Here is a 25,256-nt window from a genome sequence, read left to right on the forward strand (position 1 = left end):
CTTTCCTAAGTGATTTCAGAAGTTGACTTCATTCTGGGCCACTGTGGTGAGAGGCAATAAATCAAAACAAGGCTCTGGCAGTGTGATGAAAGATGAGCTGAGTCTGCTGAGGTGGTGCCATTTATAGGCCTGTGGGGATGTATTACAGAGGATGAGAGAAGAGGCAAAGTGGCCAACACACCTGAAGCACTGAGGTGGGTAAAATTCACCAGGAGGTGAAGGTCACAATTGAGGTTGTTCAAGGAGAAAGGGGATGCAAATGCCAAAACAGCAGCTGTGCAAGCAGCCTCCAGCTCTGGAGGGTCTCCAGTTGGGTCTATGTTTGCAGAGCACGGTGCTGGCTGATAGACAGCCCAGCTTACCCAAAGCAACAGTCCCTCACACTTTCCTGGAGGCTCTGTAATGGTGTTCCAGCAAGCACTGTCACTGTAAGTACATCTTGGACCAGTGGACTGGATTTCATATTTCTGTATCTCCTCCCCTGTTCTGCTCAAAGTTCACGGGGCTATGCAATTCCCACCCTTGTGTTCCACTGCTGTCAGCTGATCAGTCTGAGAGGCTTCAGATCTGTTAATGCAGAAGCAGAAACAGGATGTCTGTGAAAACTGGCTTCAGGAGCCAGGGAATTATTTGAAGATGCTCCTTAGGGGTCCAATAAAGCACCTACCAGTACCACTGGAGAAGTTCCCATGGAATTCAGTAAAAGCTGGATTAGAACTGAGAGACTTATTCACACTGATAGTGCAAACTACAGAAATACCACATCACCATCCCAACTGCCCTTACAGAACATCCTCCCATCTATTTTTGTTGATATTATTTCTATCTGCCTTAGCCCTCAGAGTTCCTCTTGCTATCAGCCTCCTGGACCTTCATGATCACATCTGACAGTATTTCACAGACCAGTACCCTCAGCTAAGCCAGTGCCTTATTTACAGGAAACAACAAGAATATTTTTCTTTATGAATTATGCATAATCACTATTTATCAAGCTGGGTTAATTGGCACATAACAAAAGAGTTGTCTGGTGCACAGCTGAATAATGTGGAAGCCAAAATTGATGGAAATGGTACAGCAAAACCCTGATTGTGAAAGAAAAGTCACATTGCTACATGTTAATTCTTAAGCGATTGCTGCCCTTTCAGAGGGGGAAGGGGAGGCCAAGAGAGACAGACCTAGTTTGGAATTATTTATTAATCCCCGAGGGTTTGGACACCATGTCATAGCTTTAAATACTGGTTTAAAATCTGCTCTCAGCCACCTGCATAGCGAAATGTTAACATGGTGCACATGCATTTTCTGTGCTCCACAAGATGCTGCTACATTCATAAGCAGAGAACAATCTCATTAATCATTACCAACAGCATGAGGCTGTGGTCTGCAGGGGTGTGAGTGATGCTGATAGAGAAGTGGGGCTCTTCCCACATCTTCCCTTGACAAACACGAGGTTAACTGCCTCATATCAAGGCCAGACTAGCAGCCCTTTGGTTCTAGGATCAAGAGATCCCGGAAGTCCTCACCAGAATGCTGGGTGTATCATGAGAGTGTCAGTGTGGGGCACCACTTGACTTTCTCTAGAACACACAACTGGAGAACCATAGCTTAGTTCACCTTGCTGTACATGCTCAGAGGGTTTTACTTAATGTCCTACATGACAAAGCTCTGTGCACAAATTTAAGAGCATGCTTCTGTGTTTTGATGGACAGACAGACTGAAGCTCAAGACACTAAATCAGAGCTGAGGGTCAAATTACCATGGTGCTCACTGTGGTGGGCCCCTCCAATGGGGCATTACAGTTGAGCTGTATGAGCAGTTATCAAATAATTTAGTCTGATTTACACCATTACACTTCTATACTTCCTTCGTCTCTTGTCCACTAATGCACTGTGGATCCTTCCTTCAGTTAGACACTTCAGCTCCCAATCAGTCTTCGATAAACCATTAAGAATTATCCCATTTATTTTTTCAGCCAAGGAGCAAGCAGAGGAGTCTCACCAGTGTCTGAAACACAACTGTTCAGCACCCAAATCAGAGTTGGGGGAAAAAGTCTCAAAAGGGCAGTGTGTATCTTTAGGACAGTAGGTCTGACATCCAATTTACCAAACAGCTCAACTGCAGCACTTTGGATGACAGATGGCAATAAATTTCTCTGCCTTCAGGCAATTTCCCACAGGGCTGTACCATTCCCCAAGCTCTGCAGTGAGCTGCAGGATGAGTTCTTTGCAGAAGACCATCTCCACCCTGAAGGCCTGCCCTCACTGCTGCTTATCCCTTGCTTGCAGCACCACCTGTTCTGGGAGGTCAAGCATGGAACCAAACTGTGCTAAGGGCAGGGAGAGTCCTAGTGAGAGATGAGACTGGAGAGAGGCACTGCCAGCCCTGGGTGACACGAGCAGGCTCAGGAGCTGGGCAGTCCTTACTCACAGCAGGCACAGACACAGTGATGGGAGGAACCATTTCATGAACTCAATGAACTCGATTAATTTTTCAGCTGCCTGTCAAAAAACCTTTTAAAAAATCAGCTTGCTATGCACAACAGAATAGGAACTGATATGTGACTACAGTTAGAGATCTTTAATTACTTTACGTACTTTAATTTGAACGCACCCATGTCGTACCAAATAAAAACTTATTAAATTTCTGCTTTACTAATTTTTAAAAAGTTTCACACAATATCCTCCAGTTTTTACAGATGAATCATTCTGAATTTTAACCTGAAAATTCCACTGCCAATTTCAAAGTAAATTAAAAATATTTGTCTCTTGTTAGAACCTGTGAAATAGTCAAGAGAAGCATTCACATCATTCAGCAAAAAGCAGCCCATCACAAGGGTTCCAAAGCAGGACACCTGTCTTTCTCTGCATCACACACAAGTGCACCTCATGTAATCCCATACTGCCTAAGCAGCAGACAGCAGAAAGGGCTATGATAATGTGCCCTTGTATTTGATTTTAAACTGATGCATTGTAGGAGCTGATGTTGGGCTGCTGCTACTGAATTTTCCTACTCTGATTCTCAAACCAACTCCCTGACAGATTCAAGCTTTTTAAAGTGTCCCATCAACAGACTGTTTTTGGACTTGAAAATTTTGTAGGCCTTGAACAGATTTATTTGTTGAACTCAGGTAGTAAAGCTTTTCAGATAGATTAATGGAGTAAGTGAAGTGTCTCTCCAGACTATATCAGAAGGCTTAAGAGACCTCATTTTCTAAGAAATGTCAGCTATAGGCACAGAAGACTTCTTTGTACTGATTTTCTCCATGTATTTTCCATTTGCATGAGCGAGTCCAAGCCCTCCTTCCCACTGGCAATGTTATCAGTGAGACAATACCTTTCTATAACAAAAATAGCACAGAAACTTGCATAAGAAAAATGAATTTGATAACAATAGAACGACTTTCTCATAATAATTTAATAAGTTGAAGACAGGAAGATTTAAATCCTCCAGAAGAGCTGCATAAAAGGGATTGATGAATTCATCAGCTCCTCCAAGCTTCCCAAAGAAGCCCAGACAATATTTCTTACCTCCTGTTCTACAGATATCACGTATAAAAGAAAAGCAGGCATTCAAGTCCCTCTATTATGCTATTCTTTGCCTCTGGGGCTAAACTCACTGTTGAATCTGCTTTAAGTAAATGTGACACATTTAAAAATATTCTGATTTGTTTCTAATCTTTCTCATTAGAATAATACGCATGTAACACCCTTTCTGGTTAGGATCATGGTTCTGCACCCTGAAGTTACCATATGGACATACAGCAAGCTACTGACCTTTATGGTTTTCCACTAAACCATGAAAAGTCTGCAAAAACATCACCAGAAATGCAAACACATGCTATCACTAGTTTCAGTTACGCACTGTCAGTATATTCCAGTATTTCAAGAAGCCCTGAGACCTGCAAAAATCATAAACAAACTAAATTATGAACTCCATAGATTGAAAAATCATGGACTGCTCAAATTTTTGTATGGATTTAGCAGTATACTTTTACATACAGTTCTCTTTTCTTGTTATTGGATAAACAAAACGAAGACAAAGTGATGGGACTAAAACAGAGAAATGCAATCCAGTAACAAGTCAGCAATTGCTGCCACTTACAAAAATGAGAGAGAAAAAAAGAAGAAATGTTTTTTCTTCTCTGGTTGACTGTCATGTTGGTGCTATGAGAAAGGACAGCAGGAAATAACTTTACACATAGTACACAGAATTCATAAATTTACCATGTCTCTTTAAGCACAGAACCTTTGGGATTTTATTGTTTTAATCTATGTTTGATAGTAATATTTAATTTCATCAAAATTATTGGGTCATACAAGGATTCAGTGGTAGCCATCTGCTGGGAGCCTCCTCTTTACTCCAGGGGGATCAAAACAAAACTACACTGAATCTTTCATCTTACTTTGTTGAGTTACTATAGGAATAAAAGAGAGATTGACAGTAACAGGATAATTTAGTAACCATGAATAGATGGACTAAAGACTAGTTCCAAATGACTTCATTTCTGTTCTTTAGAAAAAAAACTTCCTCTTCCATGCAATCTGCCCATGACATAGTAACTAAAAATCTTTCTAGACAGCAAACACACCAAGGTTGTCCCCTAGAAGTGAGTATTTTCAAGCCATTTCACATCTTAGAAAGAAGTGCAACTTAACTCTTGGCTCCAGATACTTTTCCAAACTGTTGCTTCCCTTCACACACTTGGTCTTATTCTTCCTCTCTCCCAACACCCAGACCCATTCCCAAATAAAACATATCCTGCTGTCACACAATTAATGTTGAATAAAAACATAAGAAGGAGAGTATTACTGCAAATAAAGCAAACCATGGAAATGTCACAATAAAAATATTTTCTTTTACCAAAAGGGTGGTTGAAACAAATGTAAATAAATTCAGTATCTAGGCTTTTCATGACTTCAGCTAAGCAGAATAAATGTGCTGGGTCAAGCCAATAAGTGAAACTAATCATGCTCTACAGAGCTGTAGCCTCCTGACAAGCCATGTTCTGAAGTCTCTTTCTAAAACTGTTTTATCTACAGAGTCCATTCAAACTTCCCAAGTGAGGACTGGAATCCACAGCACAGTCAGCTAATTAGAGCCAACAATGTGGGAAATGCAAGATAATTAAATTCTTCTCCTAAAAGATTTATTTCTGAATACCAGTTTTGGGAGACTGGGGGGAGCAAGTGAGAAATTAATCTCACCCAGGAAAACTTAACTCATCTTTGTGAGACTCTCCCCAGGAATGGAACAATAATATGGTGCTGCTTATTAAGTAACAGCACTGATCACAGTACTATTACACAAAGATGCTGCTGTACACAATTTTAAAATCTGTGTCCTTGACATCAGCAGATATTGTCTGTACAAGCAGAAGACGTACATTTAGTCCATAACACAACTGCAGGGAGAAAGAATAAAACCAAGTCTGAATAAAAAGAAAAATATAAATAAAAGAGTTCTTACAAATAGGAATTGTCAAACACAAGAGGAAGGGTTCTTCCTCTAAAACAGCATAGTCAGAGTTTAAAAATGTAATCTCTGTCCAAGATTAGAAAAGGCTACCTGAATGGATGAGTCTGGAAGGAGGGTTCAAGTGGAGAACGCGGGCTTGTGATTAACTAGATCTGAAAAATAACCAGTTATTTAAGCTAAGCAAGCCCACATGTTCTCATTCTCCTGAAAGACAACACAACTCACCCCAATTGACACCTAACAGAGATTACACAGATTGCCTCTTGCAATGGATATTGCTACTCACCTAGAACAAAGCTGGGGCCTGAATTAGATATCCACTCAGTGTTTTACACAGCTGAGCAGACTGTTGAAAGGCAAGCTTGGACATTAGGGAGTTCACTTCCAACATCCAAGCTCTCCAACAAGGTGTTAATGCCCACATGGACAAGGACACTGAAGAATATTTAGTAAGGTGGTTTAGCTACAGGCCCTATACAAGCAACCTCTCAAGTGACATTATCACCCTTCCTTATTTCTTCCTCTGCCATTCTTTTCTCAAGAACTCAGATAACCATCTCAGGTAATCTTTATTACCACAACTGATCTTGTATGTTGAAACTACAAATAGGACAGAAGCAGTCATATTGCAGCTCCACAGAAGAATGAGACCATTCTGCTTAGGGAAGGACACCTTTCCTTAGGATTCACAGGACATTTTCCTCTTTACACTAAAGTGAACTGTAGAAATGTCACAGTTTTCCATAATTAAAAAAGGAGAGATTCATCACTGTACATTTCTTCACCCTCAGGCAGGCTGTCCTTTCTGGTTTCTGAAGGAAGCCAGAAAGGCAAAAGTATCCAGTCAAAATACCTGCTTATCACCTCCCAAGCCGGCTTTGTGAGTAACTTGACATTGCAGCTGAACAGTCAAACCCACATCCATGCTTTAATTAGAGGTAAGGGGAGCACCTACTGTTTGCATTTACAGTCTGTGTGGTTCATGAGCAGCAGGAGCAAGTTCAGCCATCACAACTGCTCAGCTTGTGCTGCTCTGATGCGTGGTTTCAGCAGGGGAACAATTAAGCAGACCCATTCACAGCTGAAGAGGCCACTAAATTTTGCCAAGTGCAGTTGCTAGTGTTTTATCCTTGCTACTGTACCTTGTCAGCCACTGCGCCACACAAATTATCAACAGAATCCATCTCTCTCTGCTGACAGCATGGGCATGGGGGTGTCTATCCTCCCATGAACAGAGAGGATATTTAGTCTGCTAACTCATCCACTTGTATAGAGATTGAGCATATCCCGTCTCATAAGAGGGGATTAAATTTTTGGAGAAAGAATTTAAGAATAAAACATCATCAATAAAGTGGTGGAATTAGAACAGCTTCACTGCAGAGACTGACAAAGGAAAGGCAAGCAGAAGGAAGCAGACAGATAAAAAGTGGCTCGCTAGGATCTGAAAAACCAATGACAAGAGACACTCAAATGAAGAGCAAGATTAGTTTTACTTATTTTCTCATTACAAATTTTACAGATTAAAAAAAAAATCTCAGACTATGAAGGAAAAGAAAGTACAAGAGGAAAAATATTTTCTATTCAGGAAATTGGTAGTTCATGCTGTGGAAAACCTGGGATTATGGTAAAAATATTCCACTTGAAAACTATCACAAGTAATGCACACTGTGGAAGAACATGGCCCTTTGATAACCAAACAACACACAAGTTCATAGCAAATCTGTAAACCCTGTACTGCCAGAAAGAACTGCTAAATATCTTTTTAAGAACCATAGTGACATAGACCTGTTTTTATGAGGCATGAAAGTCAGTCAACTCCAGCTGGAGTGGCTTGAACTTAGGTCTTTAATGAAACTTTAAATGCAATTATTTAATAAATTGGCTACAATTGCAAACACATTTTAAAACACACCCTAGCATGCTACAGTTACTTCTGTCACTGCTGTGTACTACTGAAGTTATGCTCATTGTACCAATTAGTTCAGGCAAATATAGGGAAAGTCTGCTCTCAGGACAGCGGCTGGAGGCAGTGGTTATTTCAGATATAAACAAGTAAGCATGAGTAAAACTAAAAAAAATGTTCTGAGCAGTTAAATGTAAAATCTTAAATCTTTTTAGTCACTCATGGCTACAGAGTAAGACAATGGAAATTTTCAAGCACAGTACTTAAAATCTATCTAATCTTTATTTAATGATCACACTTTTTCAAAAGATCAATCCTTCAAAGATAATGCAATGTATCAATGAGAGAGCACATTCTCTAAAATGTGAGAGGGGCTTTTATTTCAACTTTTGGGGTTCTAACTCATTCAAGTTAGAAGAACAGATTGTTCCACAGCCAACAGGCCATCTGCTGACCTTGTCTCCAGCAAATCCCACAGAAAAAGACATTGTGATGGAATGACCCAGCAACTGGGATACACACCATTAAGTAAGAGACAGAATGAAGAATGGAAAACTTTTGAGGGTAACTGTAGACAAACACAATCACTGCATCAATGCATTTTTTTTAAATAAAAAAATGAGAAAGATGAAGGTATTTGCTCTGAAGCCAGAAAACTACTAGTGCCTTGCAAACAGGGCTTGTCTCAAGGGTTTCTTTGATTTTAAAACAAAACTGTGGTGATAGAGTACACTTAAATAGTCTCTTTTCTATCTGCAACTTCCAAGAAGTCCTTTACTCTTTTATTAAAACAACTGTTCTTCACCTACACAGCAGAAGATTGTATAAGCCAGTTAGTACTCACTGAGTTTTGCTGTGTCACCTCATTTCAATATAAACTTGTTAACTGGTTGTTACTAACAAAGGTACAAAAAAATATTTTCAGAGTCTAATGCTCCATTCTGTATTCATTCAAGTAACTTTTAATACTTTTGAATTAGCGTAAGAAAAGTCAATGCAGACACTGCCTGCAAGGACATATAATTCAGTGTATCATTTCATAACCCAGCTGTCAACAGAGACAACATTTTTATAATCCATGTATTGTATGCGTGCCAGTATGAGATGAATAGTCCTGTAACTATAATCAATACCGTTCATTCAAACAACTGGCAGCAGCATTTCAGACAACTGGCAATTTCATCAGTTTCACTGGGCTGCCCAAAAATAAACAGCTTGAGAAGGATGAATGATCTCTGTGGTTATCTATAAATAATACTAATCTCAGTCATTTGTTTCAGGGGGTTCATCACTGGGAGCTGCAAAAGTCTCATATCAGTGCAGAAGGCATGGCAGCCTTCAAGAAACTAAAGAAATGCTGATGAATTTTACTGTTGGTTTTTCATTCACACAGTTACTGTACTTACATCCAGGTCCCACTGAAAGCTCCAGGATCCCTCCAGTGCTTCAGCAGTTCCAGCTTTGCAGGAAACTTGCATGATCTCAAGGACTGGTAAACACCTCAAAATCAAACTGGATTCACAGAAAGCTCCAGTGATCTGAGCAAACCCAGCCTGGGTGGTGACTTACACCAACATCACTTAAAAGGAAATGTGACCAAGTTTGGGGTTTTTAACTACTTCAGTGTGAACCTTGCCCACTCTCAAGAGTTATTGAGAGAAAACAAACCCAACAGCTCCATGTGAGTGAGACTAATGCCAAGGCTGATGGGCGCGAGGTGAACCCAGGCAGACGGGGAACAGAAGGCGCCATTCACAGTCCTGTTCACTGTCACTGGAAAGTGAAATAGCTCCTTTTTTTTTAATTTTTAAATTATGCTCCTATCTATAAAAGCAAAGCAAGAACAGAGAACATAGAAAAAGGAATAAAGACAGCTGACTAAAGGGAAAAATAACATCCCTGTGGAGTACACATCCCAAAGAAAGCTTCTAAAGCCCTGAAGTGAAAAGGATCCAATTGCTGTGGTTGTAGTGAGTCTCTCCCTGGAGCCTTGCAGGGCTGTGAGCAAGGTACTGCAACACCACTGCTGCCTAGAATGTGACCCTCAAACATTGGTGGGTCACCAGCCCTGGGCTGAGGCACATATCTCCTGCAGGAAAAACTCCTAACCACCTGGAATTCTTACACGTTTTCTACCCTATTTCACTGTAAGAATTACAAGATGCCTGGTGTGTGCTCTAGGGAAAACAGAGGAAAGATCAGTTCTCTCAAGAACCTAGAGGTTGGCACTCCTTAGCTTCCAGACAGGATTTGTGGTGCCACAAGCCACCACTGCAGAGAGCTCAATACACCACTAGACTGCAGCAATTCTTTTCTGCAGGTATCATGAATGGGAGCCAAGGCCATCACCTCAGCTCCTTCACATGGAGTGCAATGCTCCAAAGAAAATCCATCAGATGAGCTCTGCAGAAGTACCCAAGCCCTTTGAACACAGTCTAAACAGGAAGCAACAGCACATCTGTGTGTGTTGATCTGTTTAATTACCCAGGTAATCAAACTGCTGCTGCACCAAGCTTCAAAAGTCACATTGTTCCATCTACATCCAAAAATCACTTTTCAGCCTTAAAGCCTGTTGCTTGGAAAATTTAAATCCTGGCAATTAAAATAATCTTCAACTTGTAGCATTATCCAATTTACAAGCTTATTGCTAGTTTAATGACAATCAGCATGCCCAGCCATACTAAAGCAGCATTGCAGTGGGATGTTTTCAGCATAACCACCAACAGCAAAAGGATAAATGGCACCAACTTCTCTGAAAAGAGAACATTCACCAGTGGAAAAACAGGGGAACCTCACAAACTCCACACCTCTGAGAAATTAATTAATTTCTTAACTAAAAATTAAGGTTGTGGCTGTTTTAAAATGAAAGCCTTGATTTTATTGTTAAAGTAAAATTGTCTGTAGGGCATTCATAAAGAAAAGCCAGCTTTTAAGAATGGGTAAATTTACCAAGCTGCACATCTTTGATCATCAATATTTTAAAGTTACTACTTTTTATTCTATATTGCCAATAAATCTCCACACACCGTAACTGTAATCATCACACGATCCACTTCTCCTGGAGATTTAAAGTTGGACTCAGTTGCAAAAAAGCACATGAACTAGGTAGGAGGATGGCTAAACTGGTAAAATAGTCTCTCAGTTTCAGGTAAATTATGAGGTAGCAGCATGCACTGTTATTAACCTGAAGTTCATAATGAGAGCTTAAATGAACAGTTCTCAGTGGACACAGGCCTTTGTAAGGGAGCTGCGCTCCTGCAGTTGGCACTAATTGATCCTTTTGCTGGCAGGCTCAGTGGAAAAGGCAGCAGCAGCAGGAACCGCAGGCCCTTCTCTGTCACGCAGAACAAAGTCACAGTCCTGATTATCCAGGAGGTTTGATCTTAATGCTCTACACTTCTACAGCTTCTTTCATCCAGGAACGAGGCAGCCAGGATAGCAGGGGAGACTATCATGCTGCTTTTGCCCTTCTCACACCCATTTTGCAGAAGGTCTCCTGTTTTTGGGGTTTTCAGGTACTTTTTCAAGTGTACTCCACCCACATTCAGTCACATAGCTGAACCTCTGAGAAACTGAAATGATTCATATCTCATACACAGCTTTACCCAGGCTTCTTGAAAACACAAATAATTTTGATTTTAATCCCCCTATAGAGAATTTTGTCATAAACTGAAATCAACCCAGCATACACAAGAAATAGACTGGGCTCATATAATCAGTTTTAGAGACAACATAGTAAAAAGTAGAATTTTGTCCAGAAAGATGCCATTTTAAAATTCATGTGGAGATCCCGACTAAGGCAGACTATTTCAGTGCAGCAGATTCTGGAATCAATTAACAAAACAATTCTTATTAACACAGAGAATCTCCAGACAGTACCAAGGAAGCACAGAATCTTTGAAGAAAAGCCCACAAGGAAACTATACTTTAATATCAAATTGTATCCTCCAGCGTATGCAGAGATTGCCTCAAATCTCAAAAGCATCTTATGTGAAACAGGGGCTAGCACTGCAGAACAACACAATAAGAATTTAAGACAGGAAGTGCAGATAATTTATCTAAATAAAGCTTTCAGGAGAATAACTGATTTATGTTGATACTGATCCAAGCTGGAACCTGACCAGGATGCAGGAGTTAGCATCACTACCCACAATAGGTTCCTCATTTATGAAAAACAACAGTGTGTTTTTACACATGAAAATAAATTCAAATGCTAGCCTTATGCTTCTGTCAAAAGACCCTGTTCCACCAGACACTTGTTCTTGAATTAGCTATAGAAAGACTCAGAAAAAGGTGCAATGTTTTTTCAGTCAAGACTGTCACTATTCTTGCAAGCACCTAAGAGACACAAGGAGTTAAATTTCACAGAAGAGTCTATGGTCTTTAATGTCACACAGCCTCTATTCATAAAAGAAATGCAAAATACATAAACTGATGCAGAAAAAAGTAGTGAAGCTTCACAGCCACAAAAAATATACCTGTAGTTGGGAAAGAGGGGAAAAAAGAGGAAATCTGAAAGTAGAGATGGAATAAGTGACTTCTGCTAAAAGCAGGGTCAGCACTTTCCACTGGAGACCATTTGATTTACACTATTTTGTTTCAACTGAAAAACGAAATCTTTCCTTGGCAGATTCTGCTCTACAGAGTCTATTACAGATACTTCTGAGATACCCAGCATCATTTATAAGGGGACACTTACTACTGCTGAACGTGATCATTTTGCTAAATTTCCCAAAGTTCCAGAAGGAAACGACATGCAATGCAACACAAGGGTGTATTCAGCTGCTGAAGTCAAGGGTCTGAACAACCTGCACAGCCCTGGAGGAAGGTGTGCTATTGATTAAGATGTTCAGGGTGTGCTATTGATTAAGATGTTCAGGATGCCCCCTGAAGAATCCATTGGCTGTCCTGGACCCACAGTCCCTACTTAGAGCCAGGAACACCCCAGGAGGGACCACTCTGCTTTTAGCCTTTACTGATTTCACAGAGCTACTCCAAATCCACCCTGGTGTAAATCACATCAGAAGAAGACCTCAGCATGTATCTTGACTGTCACAGCTGAGACAGCCACAATACACAGAGTGTCAGTACATGATTTCAGAAGGCTTTAAGCATTCACCCAGAGGAACACCCTACCACATCAGAAGGCTTCAGGCACCTGCCCACACAGAGCACCACCAGCTCACTTCAGAAGGCTGTAAGCATCTGCCCTGCTTGTTCTTCAGCCCAGCCTTTTATCCCCTCCTGTTGATGCATTGCACCTGTGCCCTCTGTTCCTTTGGTGGTTGGTCAGTGTCCCTGGGCACTCCATGGCTCGTTGTGTCAGTGCTGCTCACCTGCTGTAGCTCATTGGGGATGAGGCTCAGCCCCACTCCCAATTACCACAAACTGTGCACCCACACTGACTGCCCCTACTTATTTTAATGGAATACAGAGGCTTTTTTTTTTGGGTTTTTTTTTTTTTTTTGAGGGTAGAACAATAAAGCACTAAACACTAGGTCCCAGTGGTCACTGCAGATATGCATTACTAAGTATCACCACTTGCAATTTGTTTTTGTGTTATACAGAACAAAAATAATTGTCAGTAAAGCACACCTGACACATATGAACACACACCTTTGAAACAGGACACTGCAGTTGTAGAAACCTTCACAACATTTACTGCCCTCTGCAAGTAGAAAGCAACACTGATCCACGCTCTAGAGCAGCTTCTGCACCTGCAGCGCCAAACTGGAGTGGTGGAAAACTTCAGGAGGGTTAACTGGTCTCATTTTGATCAATTTTGGGTTTATCTCATTGCCTCTCCAGGTAACAAAGTAAATTGCCTGTAGATGGGGTGGAAAGACATGCTATACATACTTTGACTGACAAAAGTCATCTATCCATAAAATCCATCACAAGCAGTTTGTACTATATACCCTGAAAAAAAGCAGGATTTCCTCCAAATCATATACAATTTTATATTCACATCCATAATCCATATGTTGTTATAAAAATTGGACAGAATAGGTGCTTTTATATGAAAAAAGCAGATTCATGCCCACAGAAACATCTTGCTAACTTGGATAAGCTTCACCAAATTGTTTCAACCAGGAAAAAAATGCACAAAACAGAAATAATAATTTCCAAAACAAAATACTAGACTTCAACTGAAGCTGAGTAATTTTTTTAGGTCTGAAACTATTTAAAAAAGCTTTTATTTTTAATTCTCACATTTTCTGGTTGATTTCAATCTAAATCTTTAAAGCCTTTTTGGAACTACATCTGAAATGAAAGATTAGCAAGTCACACAGCTCCCATCATTTCAATCAAGATATTCTGGGATATACAATTAGTTTCTGGGATGCACAGAACAGTGGGATAATGGTTCTATAGAGGAAGTAGGTCTGAGCTGGCCGAGGCATTCAATATAAATATATAAAAACTATCATTAGTCATGAGAATCACTCTGCTGACATGGCTGAAATAGGAAAGAAATAGGATTAGCTGGCACATTATGATCATGTACCTTTTTTCTCTTTATCCCATTTTCTATTCATCAAGAAGTCATAGGCAAATAGGCACAAAAAGCAATGTTTTAAAAAAGAAATTCAGAGTTGGATAGTAGGTATTATGCAGAATGTTTGCTCATTCAGCACTTCCTTATGTTCAAGTGCTTTTCACATATTCCACAACAGAAGTGAAGCCACTCTGGAGATGCTACTTGACCACTGCACAAACACTTCAGAGGAAGATGGGTGAGTACATTAAACTTGCTAGATAATTTAGAATCCCCCTAACAGTTTTGAGTCAATCCAGGGTTAGAGTTGGGGTCAGTCCTTTGCAAATCAATAGACACTAATTAGCTCTCATCTAACTGCTGGGGAAAAAAGAACACATGAACTTGAGTTTTCTGACCAGCAGACTTCATTCGAATTCAAACTTGGTGACACAATATGTAAAGTCTAAGAAGACAAAACCTCTGTAACTGGTAAAAAACCAGTGTTTCACCATGCTCTCCTGCAGGAAGGCTACAAAAAGTTCATCACTTGAAAAAACTTTCCTATTACTACTTCTCCCCAGGCCATCTTCCCCTTTGCAGCTCCCCTTAAGCAGAAAAACACAAATTACAACAATGATAATCACCAAAAAGTTTTAGGGAATGTAGCATGCACAGCTGAGTATAAAGGCACATCAAGATGTGGGTCATGATACAGCAACCCTGTGATCCACAAGACCTGATCCATGTTCACTAAGTGGGCTGCAGCACCCAAATCAGAGTAAGATCTCTCAAATGGAAATGAGACAAAAAAATCATGGGAGGCAGCAACCCCTGAACGCACTGCTGCACATCTCCTGGCAAAGCTAGCAGCTGTGAGATACTGATTACAGCACACCTCACTGGGAGAAATCAACAGACAGCAGCACTTCTGGAAAAGACAGGTCTTTCTCCATCACTCAAATAAACAGAGCGTGGGGCCAGGTAGGCAAGAATTGGGCATTTGCTGTGCTGCAGTAGTATGGACCAGACCTATTATAAAGACCCAAAGGGCATAGCAGGCAAAAAACTTTTCAGTATCAAATATTTTTTCTCTCCAACAGCTTTGCTTATTTCAGGTAAAGAGCTGCAAACTCCTCCTTAGCCAAGTGATAGATTGGCTCGCTGTATGGCTGTGACACATGTTCTCCCAGGTCCATCAGTGGGAATGAACATCTTCTTACAGCAAGGACAGCAAATTTGTAATTGCCAATTTCAATTCATCTTTCAACAGGATCAAAAGTAGGCTGGATTTTGGTGGGAATTTTTTTTTCCTCCTTGTTTTTTTTCTTGTTTTGTTGGTTGTTTTTTGGTTTTGGGTTTGTCTTTTTTTTGGAAGTGGAAGAAGTGATCAATAAATCAAAGAAGGTTCTGTTAGCCTAAGCTCTCCAAGTTTTTTACTGGAAACAGCCTTGCAGTACCTCTGAGACAGAGGGAAATTTTACTACCCTTGTATAAGAGAGAGAAAAACCGTGCCAATAAAGGACAATCCAACTTACTCCAAATCATGCTATGAGCCTCCAGAGGATTCCACCACCTCCCAAGTTCAGTCCCTTTACCAGACAGACCAGGCCCAAATGCTTGATGTTTGCATGTGACAAAATTCCCCATGGTGAAATCAGCAAGCACAATTCCATACATCAGCCCAGGAGAAAGATGTGTGAAAATAATGAAGTATACACAAAATGAGTGACTATGCATAGACTATACACCATCAGACACTAGCTATCTCTTACCCAGACAGCTGCATATAATTTTAAAGACAGTCCTTTTGCTAAAAAACTCTCAAGCTATTGAAGCACCCATACAGCCCTACATATTTTTTAAATTCTTGACCAGAATTTCAAACATTACATTTGAACAAGCTCCAGCAAATATCAGCCCAACACAAGGGCAGGACCAAGCATTCAAAGCCAATCACTTAAGTTACAAGTGGACTGAAAGCAAACACGTAAATTGCACTTGAAACAAAACAAGCAAAAAAACTTTCAGCATATCTGAAACATCCAAACAGTCTAGCAAAATAATGACATACAAGTGACCAGATAGGTCACTCCATTCCAGCAGAAGAGTGCTCACCTGCACCATTATCCATTCCAGGAAAGCAATTCACCCTTTCTACAAGCGCCTGGGCAAGTCATCCACAGCACTGTGTCTCTGCAGATTGATCCTCACGCACTAAAGGCTTCTGTGCCTCCTGTGTGGTGTTTGTGTCAGGGTTGCACATTGCCACTTGCTATTTTAGAAACAGCTAAGATGATAAAATAGATCCAGAGCCTCAGACACAAAGGCAAGGATATGCAGGAATGACTGCTCAGTGGATTCTGACATAACTCGTTCCTAGTTCACTCTTTCTCTCTACACAGAAACCCCATCATCTGTTTCTCTCTTGCTCTGTGCATATACAACAGCATCACCACTAACACATCTTTGTGAGACTAGCTGAAAGGGTACTCACTGCCTTTGAATAGTTCACACATTGCTGTGCACTAATAAAATGAACTCTGCATTCTGTATCTGCTGATATAGAAATGTCTCCAAACTTCCCAACAGAGTCAGGCTGGAGTGTGCCCTGTGAGGCTGTGTTGCAGTTATTAGTGCCCAGCTGCAATGGCTACAAGCAGCAGAGCAGGAGTGTCTACCCTGGAGTCTCCATCAGATGGCTGCACATGAAAACTCAAAGATTATTTCAAATTTGACGTTTCAAAGGCATCTGATATTCTGAAGATCAACAATAATATAAAGCAGGTGATACAACAGAGGGGAGCCTCTGGCTCTGACAGGAAATGTAATGCATACATATTTAGAAGAAAAGAATCTCCATGGGTGAAATTTGGAAATTGCTTCACTGCAGTGATCATCACAGCTTCACAGACAGTGGTTTTATCTACATCAATCATTTCTAAATTTTTGGCTTTAGATCACCACGTTGTTCCAGTGGAAGTACAAGCCTTCACATAGCAAACCTCCTGACAATATGAACAGAGTTTTTACGCTGCCTTATGAATTTCCTTAGAAAAGGGGTGATGGCCTTCCAGTGATCTCTGCTCTCCAGCAGCACAGAAAGTACTGCTCTCAGGTTGTAACTTAAATGCCAAAAACCAACTCACATAACACCTTTCTCACAATAAATGAACACAGGTTTGCATTTATATGGGTTGGTTTGGTTTGTAATGAATGATGAAAACAGTGTTGATGGTTCAAAAATAACATATTCTAAAACATTTTAAGGATGCCGAACTAAATCAAAATTAGCGTTCTAAAACTGGTAATGATAAAATATGTACTTTAAATGGAAAATGTTAAATTAATGGTTTGTGACAATAAAGAAACACTGAAAATACATCAGCTCTCATTTCACACCTTCTTGCATAACAGTCCTACACTGGCAGTAGGATGGCCTCCCACCTCCCAGACACTGAACACAGTGAACCCAGAGGAAAGAAACCCACTGTTTTCTGCAGCTCTTGGACAAGCTCCCGAATCAGCCTTCAACAAAACTGTGGGGCTTTTTTTGTGGTTGTTAAAAGCTTCTGTCACAGGCTAGTTTCCCGTCATGGCATCTCCATTTCCTCCCAGAAATAAACTCCAGCTGTTACACATTTCATGGGAAGGTGCAGTTAATCAGTACCTCTTCAACCTACCCTAACAGCCCCATGGGTCGTCCAGGCCCAGTGCTATACAGGAAAAGGGAACAATTTCATAGCTGTATCCGCACAAAATCTTTCCAAAACTAAACAAGTAAATGGCACTCTTTACCATGCTTTACTCTTTATTCATGTGGTGAACCCAGAGTTTCTCAAAAAAGTGTCCATCCATGTAAGGTATTTTTTCCATCTCTACTGTGTGAGTTAAATAGCACCCTAACATCTAAACAGTACATCAATGTAATGTACACAGCAGAGGAGAGTAAGCTTATTCTGAAATTAATTAAAGAAATAATAAAACATAGTTTGAAAGTGGTAGGGTTCCTTCTGCTAAGACTGAGATCACATTAAGTTTAATGCAAATCATCTGCTCTGCCATGAAGGGGAAACAAACCTTAGCTGGAACACACCTTTCATGTTTCAACCTAGACCCAATAATGCAAAAGCTTTGACCCCTAAACTGAAGCCAGCTGCTCTTCTGGTCATACAGCAGTTACACACGATACTTGAGTGCATTTTGCAGCATGAATGGCATTTTCAGTGGTCTGTAATGAGTAGAGTTATGTAGAAAGCACATTTCCAGGAGTTTTACCACAGAACACTGGAGAAACCAGAGTATATTCCACATTGGGAGAGTTCAGGCATCTCCCCTGTGCTCGCTGCTCCCGCAGAACCAGCAGTACCCAGCCCAAACTTGGCAATGCTTTCAGCAACACATGCTTATGCTTTTGGCAGAAGGGAGCTGACCACTTGCAGCATCAGTGTCCTTTGCCAGCTGGCCAAAGAGCACACAGATGCAAGGGAAGCAAATTATCTGCCCACTGGCAAAGAGAAATGCTGAACAGCACCTAAAGAGAACGTGGGCCTGTGCACGTGCGCGCGAGTGCGAGCGAGGGTGCGAGTGAGCTCACACACCCCACACCTGTGCCCTGGGACAGGGAGCAGCTCAGTTGAACTGCACAAACTGCCTGCTGCTACTCCTGAGCTATCATTTTCTGCAACGCTCTCACAACAATGAACATGCACTTTTCCCATTAAAATCTTCCAAGCTGAATTTTTAGGATTAAACACAAAGACTGCAAGGACGCTAAAGTAAATTTTTATAAGTCTGAAATCAGACCCCTTGAAGAAGTGCCGATACAACCACCTACAGGATTTTAGCAGCCTAAGGTTAGCGTGTCTTTGCATCCTCCCTCTTTTTTTTGTCTCTTGAAAAATGAATGCTCATGAAAAAAAAAAAACACTACATATCTATATTTGGTAAAATACAAAAAGCTTTCTGGATTTAGAAGATAGATAGGAAAAAAACTCAGAAAAATTAATGGGACAAGAATTTGCAGCTGATAGGTTAGATTTAGCTGAGAGATGGAATGTATCTGTAGATTAATTAGATTCTACAATCACAGCCCCTTTTCATCTGCACACATCCCACCACTGTCATTACATGATCAACAGATTTTAAAGAAAACTATGCTTTTCACTAAAAAATGCTTTGAGAAATTCAAGAGAGACTATACATAAGGTTTAGTTTACTTTTCTAAATATTTCTTGAAAATTGTACATAAGGCAAGTGCACATTTGTTGGCTGTAAAGGTGTACAACAGCAATTTTTTGCAATGACAGTGCAGAGAGGGAATATGAGATCTGTGTGCTAATGAGCTGACACTGCAGAGGCTGGAGCAGTGTTAGTATAGTGCACTACAAGTGCAGAGCAGAACGACAGACGTGGGCTATTTCTAGGGAATGTGATCTACAGAACTATACACACAATTCAGCATTAACACCAACATCCTTCATCAGATTATGAGCAATGCATGGGAGATATTGCTTCAGTGACAAATTTATATCTTTGAGTTGTCATATTCATATTGTTCTGAAAAAGCTAGCTCACTCCCTACATGAGCATTTTTAAAGAAAATATAACCTGATTTTGATTTTATAAATTCATAGGTCAATTCAGCTTGCTTTCTGTTTCTACTGATAGCAAAAAGCTGCATATTTTAAGAAATGTAATAATTTCCCTGGAGCCAACTGATAAACTTCAATTCACCTTTAAATACACTGGAATTTTCATCTGTGTTTGCATTTGTTCTCTGTTAAGATATCATACAGCTAAATAAATAAGTGGGCAGATAAATACAGAGTGGATAAATACTGTATGAATGTGTGTAAATTAAATATACAGAGAGAGGCTTGGTGCTAGCAGCGAAGCAGGGAATACATGTACATAAATCAGATTATGCATCATTTAACTGAAAAAGAAATGAGAGGGAGGGGCTTAGGGCAGGAATTTTCTTCTGCTTCTAAACAAGTTTGTTCCCAGGTTGGGATATTGCCAAATCAGCCGTAGCAGAGGTGGGCTATTTTTCTCAGGCTCATGAGAATACTTCAGAAGAGGTTTTTTTCCTCCTCTGGAATGCACCAGATTGCATCAAACGGGATGTGCAGCTGCACAGTAAGAGCCCAAGCCTTTCTGAGCAGAGCCCCCTCAATCCCTGCACACAGAAACACTTACTACAGTCATTATCATACAAATCAATGCAAAAGAGAATGAAAAGTATTATTTTATGGATACTGACTAGTACAGGCACTAGGCTCAGGCTACACACGCTCTTTCCTTCAATTGCCTCTCAGCTCCTGTACCTATCCCACCACAAATTCAGCCTCAGCCTCCCCCCCAGTGAAGGCAGAGTCATTGCAGGTTTCTCTCCCATGGAACCCTGCCAATTGCAAATATTGATCAAACTGCTGTGTGACAGCACTGGAGACAATATATGCTTATCTCCAAGTGAGGTAAAAATGTTGTGGAAAGAATTCCTTCATGGATATGGCAGCACACTGAAATTATCTGCCACTCCCATAGGAAATGAGGATATGGTTAAAGGCTGGAATTTTGGTCAGGTAGTGTGAGGAGCTATTAATTCATCCTAATGCACTGATACACATAAGTGTTCTGATTTTCAGAGAAAATTGGTACCAAAATCAAAAGAATAACTGTTCTGATGCGGGTTTTTGTATTTTGACCTGCTGAAGCTTATGACTGGTGACTTGGACTCGCCGTATTCTTTTCTTATCAACAGTATTATGAGAGGGTTGACACAGTACAGATAAGGTCACCTTTTCATTTTCTTTCACCTGTTTCTTTTTTCACATCTTCTGTTCTTAAATAGGTTACTGTAGGTACATCTGCTTTGGTCTACAGTTTCTCCAGAGATTTAAGTTTTCCCAATTTTACTATACTGGTAATATGGGTGTTGGAACAAGCAGCTCTGTACTACAGAAAACCATCCCACTTTACTAAAATTGCCACAGCTTTTAATAAGCATTGACAAAAACCATTAGATGTCAGAAGATGAGTAGAACACTGACTGAATATACTGAACAAGTGTGTGGATCACTTCTGTTGGTGGGGGAAGAGCTGGTAACAACTTTTAAAAAACAATTAATAATTAATCACCCAAGCAGTTCAACGTATTTAGTTTAAATCCATATAATTGATATTTAGGAAACTGTGCTTGAGATGCAGCCTCTTGAAGGGATTACACTGATTAAGGATTAATAGTCTGATGTTTGTTGTAAGAGCTGTTGAAGCTGGATAGGATTAGTAAAATAAGATGCAAAGTAGAGACACGATTTTATGTACCATTTTTTCCCACTTTACCAAGTATTTTTACTGTATATTACATAATTAACCCCCTGCAAAAGTTTTAAAGGTTCTACTTCAAAGTCCTTTGGAGAGTGTAACACTGCACTACCAAGAAGCAGTCACATGGGGGATATGTTAGAATATCAATCCAAAATTTGTCCAAATATTTCCTTACTGTATATTTTTTAACCATGAACTTTCTCAGAATATACAGTGGGACAGAAATGTAAGAACTATCCTATCTCCTGCAAATAAAAAAAAAAAAAGTTATTAAAAACATATAATTGTTTTAAAGCAAAAATTACTATTTTTCTGTACTCCAGTGCTTCATTATATCAGTACAATGCTTCCTCTTTGACCATTTTACACTGTGAGTATAAACCTGCAAACTGTGAGAAGTAACCTGTTCATTATGTGAAGTTAGTACATTGCATTCAGCAGTCCATTAGATCATGTGCAGACATATATCTCCACATTGCAAAGTGCATTAGCTACCTTGGAAGAGGACTCCTTTCATTTTTACTAATTTACAATAAAACTTGTATAGAATCAAATTTGGATACATCAGTAAAACAAATATCCAGGAACTACTACTGGTAAAGGAATGCTTTTTAAAATGCAGAACACGCACAAGTCTTTCTGAAAGAGATTTTGCATCTTAACACCACATTAGCAATACTCAAAGTTCTATTTTGCATCTTCTGTTAATAAAAGCTCAAATTGTATGTGTGCACTGTTAGTGCAGAGCTCTTTCTCCTAACGCCAAGTATTCTGATTCCATTTTCTCTCCCCTCAGCTCTTACAGTATGTGTCAGTTTACAGTCTCCTCAGCTTTTCACAGGACTCTCACTGTAAGAAAACAGCTCAGTATTTCAAGGCAGATGAGGCAAGTAAGCCCCTCTAGCCTTCTCCCTCTCAAGGTCACTTCTAAACAGTGGTTTCTGGTTTTTCCCTACATAGTATATTATTTGCAAATTATGCCTTTTCACACAGCTAGGTTGTAGCCTCAACAAGGAAGGGATCTTACTTCAGCAGCAATTCACTGATTGCAGCTACACAGCACTGCTATATCAACAACATGGTTGTTTTCCTGAAACACAAAACTAAGGGGATGAGGTGGTAAGAGAACTTTTCCTAAGATTCCATATAATGCTGCAAATCTACTAAACCTCCAGTCAGTACACACATTTGTTGCACTATGTTGTATGACCAAGAATTCTAGGCTACCAGGAAGGAACTGAATGCAGGATAGATAACAAATTAATATATTTTTTAAAACCAGGTATTTACTTACAAGCATTTGTCACTGAAAAACTGTTGGAAGAATCCAAGTGATCTACGTGATAGTTCAAATGGAAGGGCTTTTCTGTGGTATTTTGGTTTGTGTTGTATAGCTGTACAGCAAATCGAAATGCACTGTGCTCCTGAACAGTGTTCCTCATGAAAAGTCCACCTAGGTGAGGAGAAAAAAAAATGGAAAAAAGGAAAAAGGTATTTCAGAATTAATTTTGAGGAGAAACAATGGCAATAAGTTATATTTGCCTGCTGCACACTGCAGGAGAGAAGGAACAGGAGCACCCTGAACGTGAGCACATAACTCTGACAGAGCACCTACATGAAATACATATTCCAAGTCCAAAGTTGGGCTTTTAAAGCCACACACCACATCCAGGTGCCCCCTGAACAATGAGAGTCGCTTGGAGCTGCAGGTGCACCTTGAAAACCAGGCCACTTCTACACGGATGCCCGCATAGAGATTTAAAAGTCTGACTTGGGGAATCGTGGCACCTAAATCCTGTCCAGACTACCGAAATATCGCCGCTGTAGTGGTGTGCGGGGACACGGCGGCGTGCGGCGTGGCAAACGTGCGGTTTCACGGTCTGCTGGAGCGATAGCGCGGCCGAGGGAAATGATGCTCTGAGGGACGGCAGGGAACAGCCCCCGCTGCACTCGCTGCCCTGAGCCTCACGGCTCGCTCGGCCCCGGCTTCGGGCACGTCGCTACAGATTCACGCCACGACTCTCTCACATTATGTGCTCCACGGGATGCGCTGCTCCAGGGGCACGGTTCCGCAGAGCGCGGACCCGATCCCCGCCGCTCGCAGGGGTGCGGGCAGCCCGGCGCCGCTCGCAGCCGCCCGCCGGCGCGGCCCGGGCACCGCCGCTGCCTCTCGCCCCCAGAAAGAGGAACGAAGCGGAGCAGGGCTGGCTCCTTCCCCGCTGCGCCCGGGCTCGCCCCCCGCTCCCCTCCTCACAACTTCCCCCCGGCTGGCGGGGAAGGCGCGGGTCGCGGTGCCGCGGCGGGCGCTTACCTATACTGATGGTGTTGGGGAACCCCGCCAGAGCCTCCCCCAGCAGCCCCGCCAGCAGCAGCAGGAGGGTCCGGGGCGCGCTCTGCCCCATTTTCTTCAGCCCCTGCGGTTCAGCCCCTAAACCGAAACTGGCGGCACAGGCATGGGCGCAACTGGAGACTCGGAGCGGTGTCAACGGTGGTGGCGATGCTGGCGGAGGTGGTGGGGAGGATGGTCCCCCTCCTTTCGTCTCTTTTTTTTTATTCTTTCCTTCCCCAAATCCCTCTGCTCTCGTCTTCACCCCAGTCTAGCAGGGCTCATTGGCTGCGAGATTGCCTTTCTCGCCCGTCGCCAGCAGCCCCCCCCCAACGCAGGGACTTCCCCCAAAGATGGTGGGTAGCGGAGCCGCCGAGGCTGCTCCGCCCGGGCCGGGAGGGGGTTATCGATCAAACTTGGCGTGAGGCGGGCTGGCAGCCGCTCCGCTCCGCTCGGCCCGCCCGCCCAGCCCCGGCGGCTCCGGCCGCGGCTCAGCGCTCGGGGCTGCGGTCGGCGGGAGCGCACCGGCCTCACGTGGGGCGGCCCCCGGGCTGCAGCTGCCCCTTTAAAGCTGCATCGGCTCGATGTGTGTGTGTGTATGTGAGAGAGAGTGCGGTGCGTGCGCCTGTGGGCGGGCGGGGGAGGGAGCGGGGAAAGGAAGGAGGGGCGGGGAGCCGAGCCGAGCCGAGCCGGGGCCGGCGGAGGAGGCCGGGGTGCTGTGGAGGTGCCCGCGTCCTGCCCGTGGCGGTGCCCGTGCCCGGTGGGCGGTGCGGGCGCCCCAGAACTTGCGGGCCGGGAGGCAGCAGAGGCGGCTTGGGGCCGGGGGCGGGAGGCCTGGTGATGGCTGGGGCAGGCGGGTGCCGCTGGGCCCCTCCTGAGGGAGCGGGCTGGGGACAGACGTGAGCGCAGGGACTGCCGAGGGAGGGCTGGAAGGGGGCACAGCAAGGGATGCCGAGGCACCGTGCGTCTCCCGAAGGGGCTCCCGGCCCTGCGCCCGAGTTCTCCCCATCCCTCCTCCAGTGCCAGCGCATCAGCAGGGAAGCATCATCCGCCCACAGTGCTGTGAAGTGAAAAAAGACAAGAAGAGTTGAATCCCACACGAGGGAATGTTAGGTCCTTCCCAACCTCCTCTACGGAGGAAAGGAAGGAACTCAAAGTCTCCCGTTTCATCCTTGATGCTGGAAAAAGACACAACATGTGTGTCAGCTGATGAGCTGCCCCAGCACAGCACACAGGGCAGGGCCAGCCTGGTGGTCGCAGGGGAGCAGGGGGATGGGTGGCAGACATCCCGTGTGTCTGAGCACCAGCCCTCAGACACCCCTCATATCCACAGGGAGCTGCTGTGTGTCTGCCTCAGTCAGGTTCTCTGTGGTCTTTCACCCACCTCCTTGACACTTCACTGTATGGATCCTACAGTGCTTTTCTTTTTGCTGCTTTGAGGCTCACAAAACTGTACAAAATGGAGACAGAGAAGCAATTCTAGGTGGAGTTGTCCATCTCGTAGGCCTAGCAAAGTTCTTTCCTTAATACTTGTTTTTCCTCTGATTTCAGCAGGTGATTTTACCTTGATGCTCCTCTGCTTATTTTTTTTTTTCTTAGTCTTAGACTGTGACGTTATTTGGGTTGATGTTCAGTTCAGTTAGAGATAATATTAAATGCAGTTGGCTTTGCATTTGTAAAATTATCAACCAGTGCCACTGGCTGTAGCATCATGTAAGTAGTCAAGGTGTAAGATTGAAGATTGC

General features: G+C 42.2%; 1 protein-coding gene across 4 annotated transcripts in view; it reads right to left on the minus strand.

Moving 5' to 3' along the window:
* GRIA3 (glutamate ionotropic receptor AMPA type subunit 3) overlaps nt 1-23,776 on the minus strand; it is a 140,878-nt gene extending 117,102 nt beyond the window's left edge. For 2 of the 4 annotated variants that reach the window (XR_008483914.1, XM_054289960.1), the window contains exons 1-2: nt 23,497-23,679; nt 22,480-22,638 (exon numbers count right to left, since the gene is read on the minus strand). Coding sequence is in view for 3 of the 4 variants with exons in the window: in XM_054289960.1 (XP_054145935.1) it covers nt 22,480-22,638; nt 23,497-23,587 (250 nt within the window). In the remaining variant the exon portion in view is untranslated. Of the gene's footprint in view, nt 1-22,479; nt 22,639-23,496 lie in introns of all 4 variants that reach the window. The other 2 variants (XM_054289959.1, XM_054289958.1) reach the window with 1 other exon arrangement.
* Between the last annotated feature and the right edge of the window lie 1,480 nt (nt 23,777-25,256).

Source organism: Melozone crissalis, unplaced genomic scaffold, assembly GCF_028551555.1.
Source record: "Melozone crissalis strain CALT ecotype California unplaced genomic scaffold, PUWL_Pcris_2 ptg000068l_1, whole genome shotgun sequence".
In the NCBI taxonomy this organism is placed as follows: domain Eukaryota; kingdom Metazoa; phylum Chordata; class Aves; order Passeriformes; family Passerellidae; genus Melozone; species Melozone crissalis.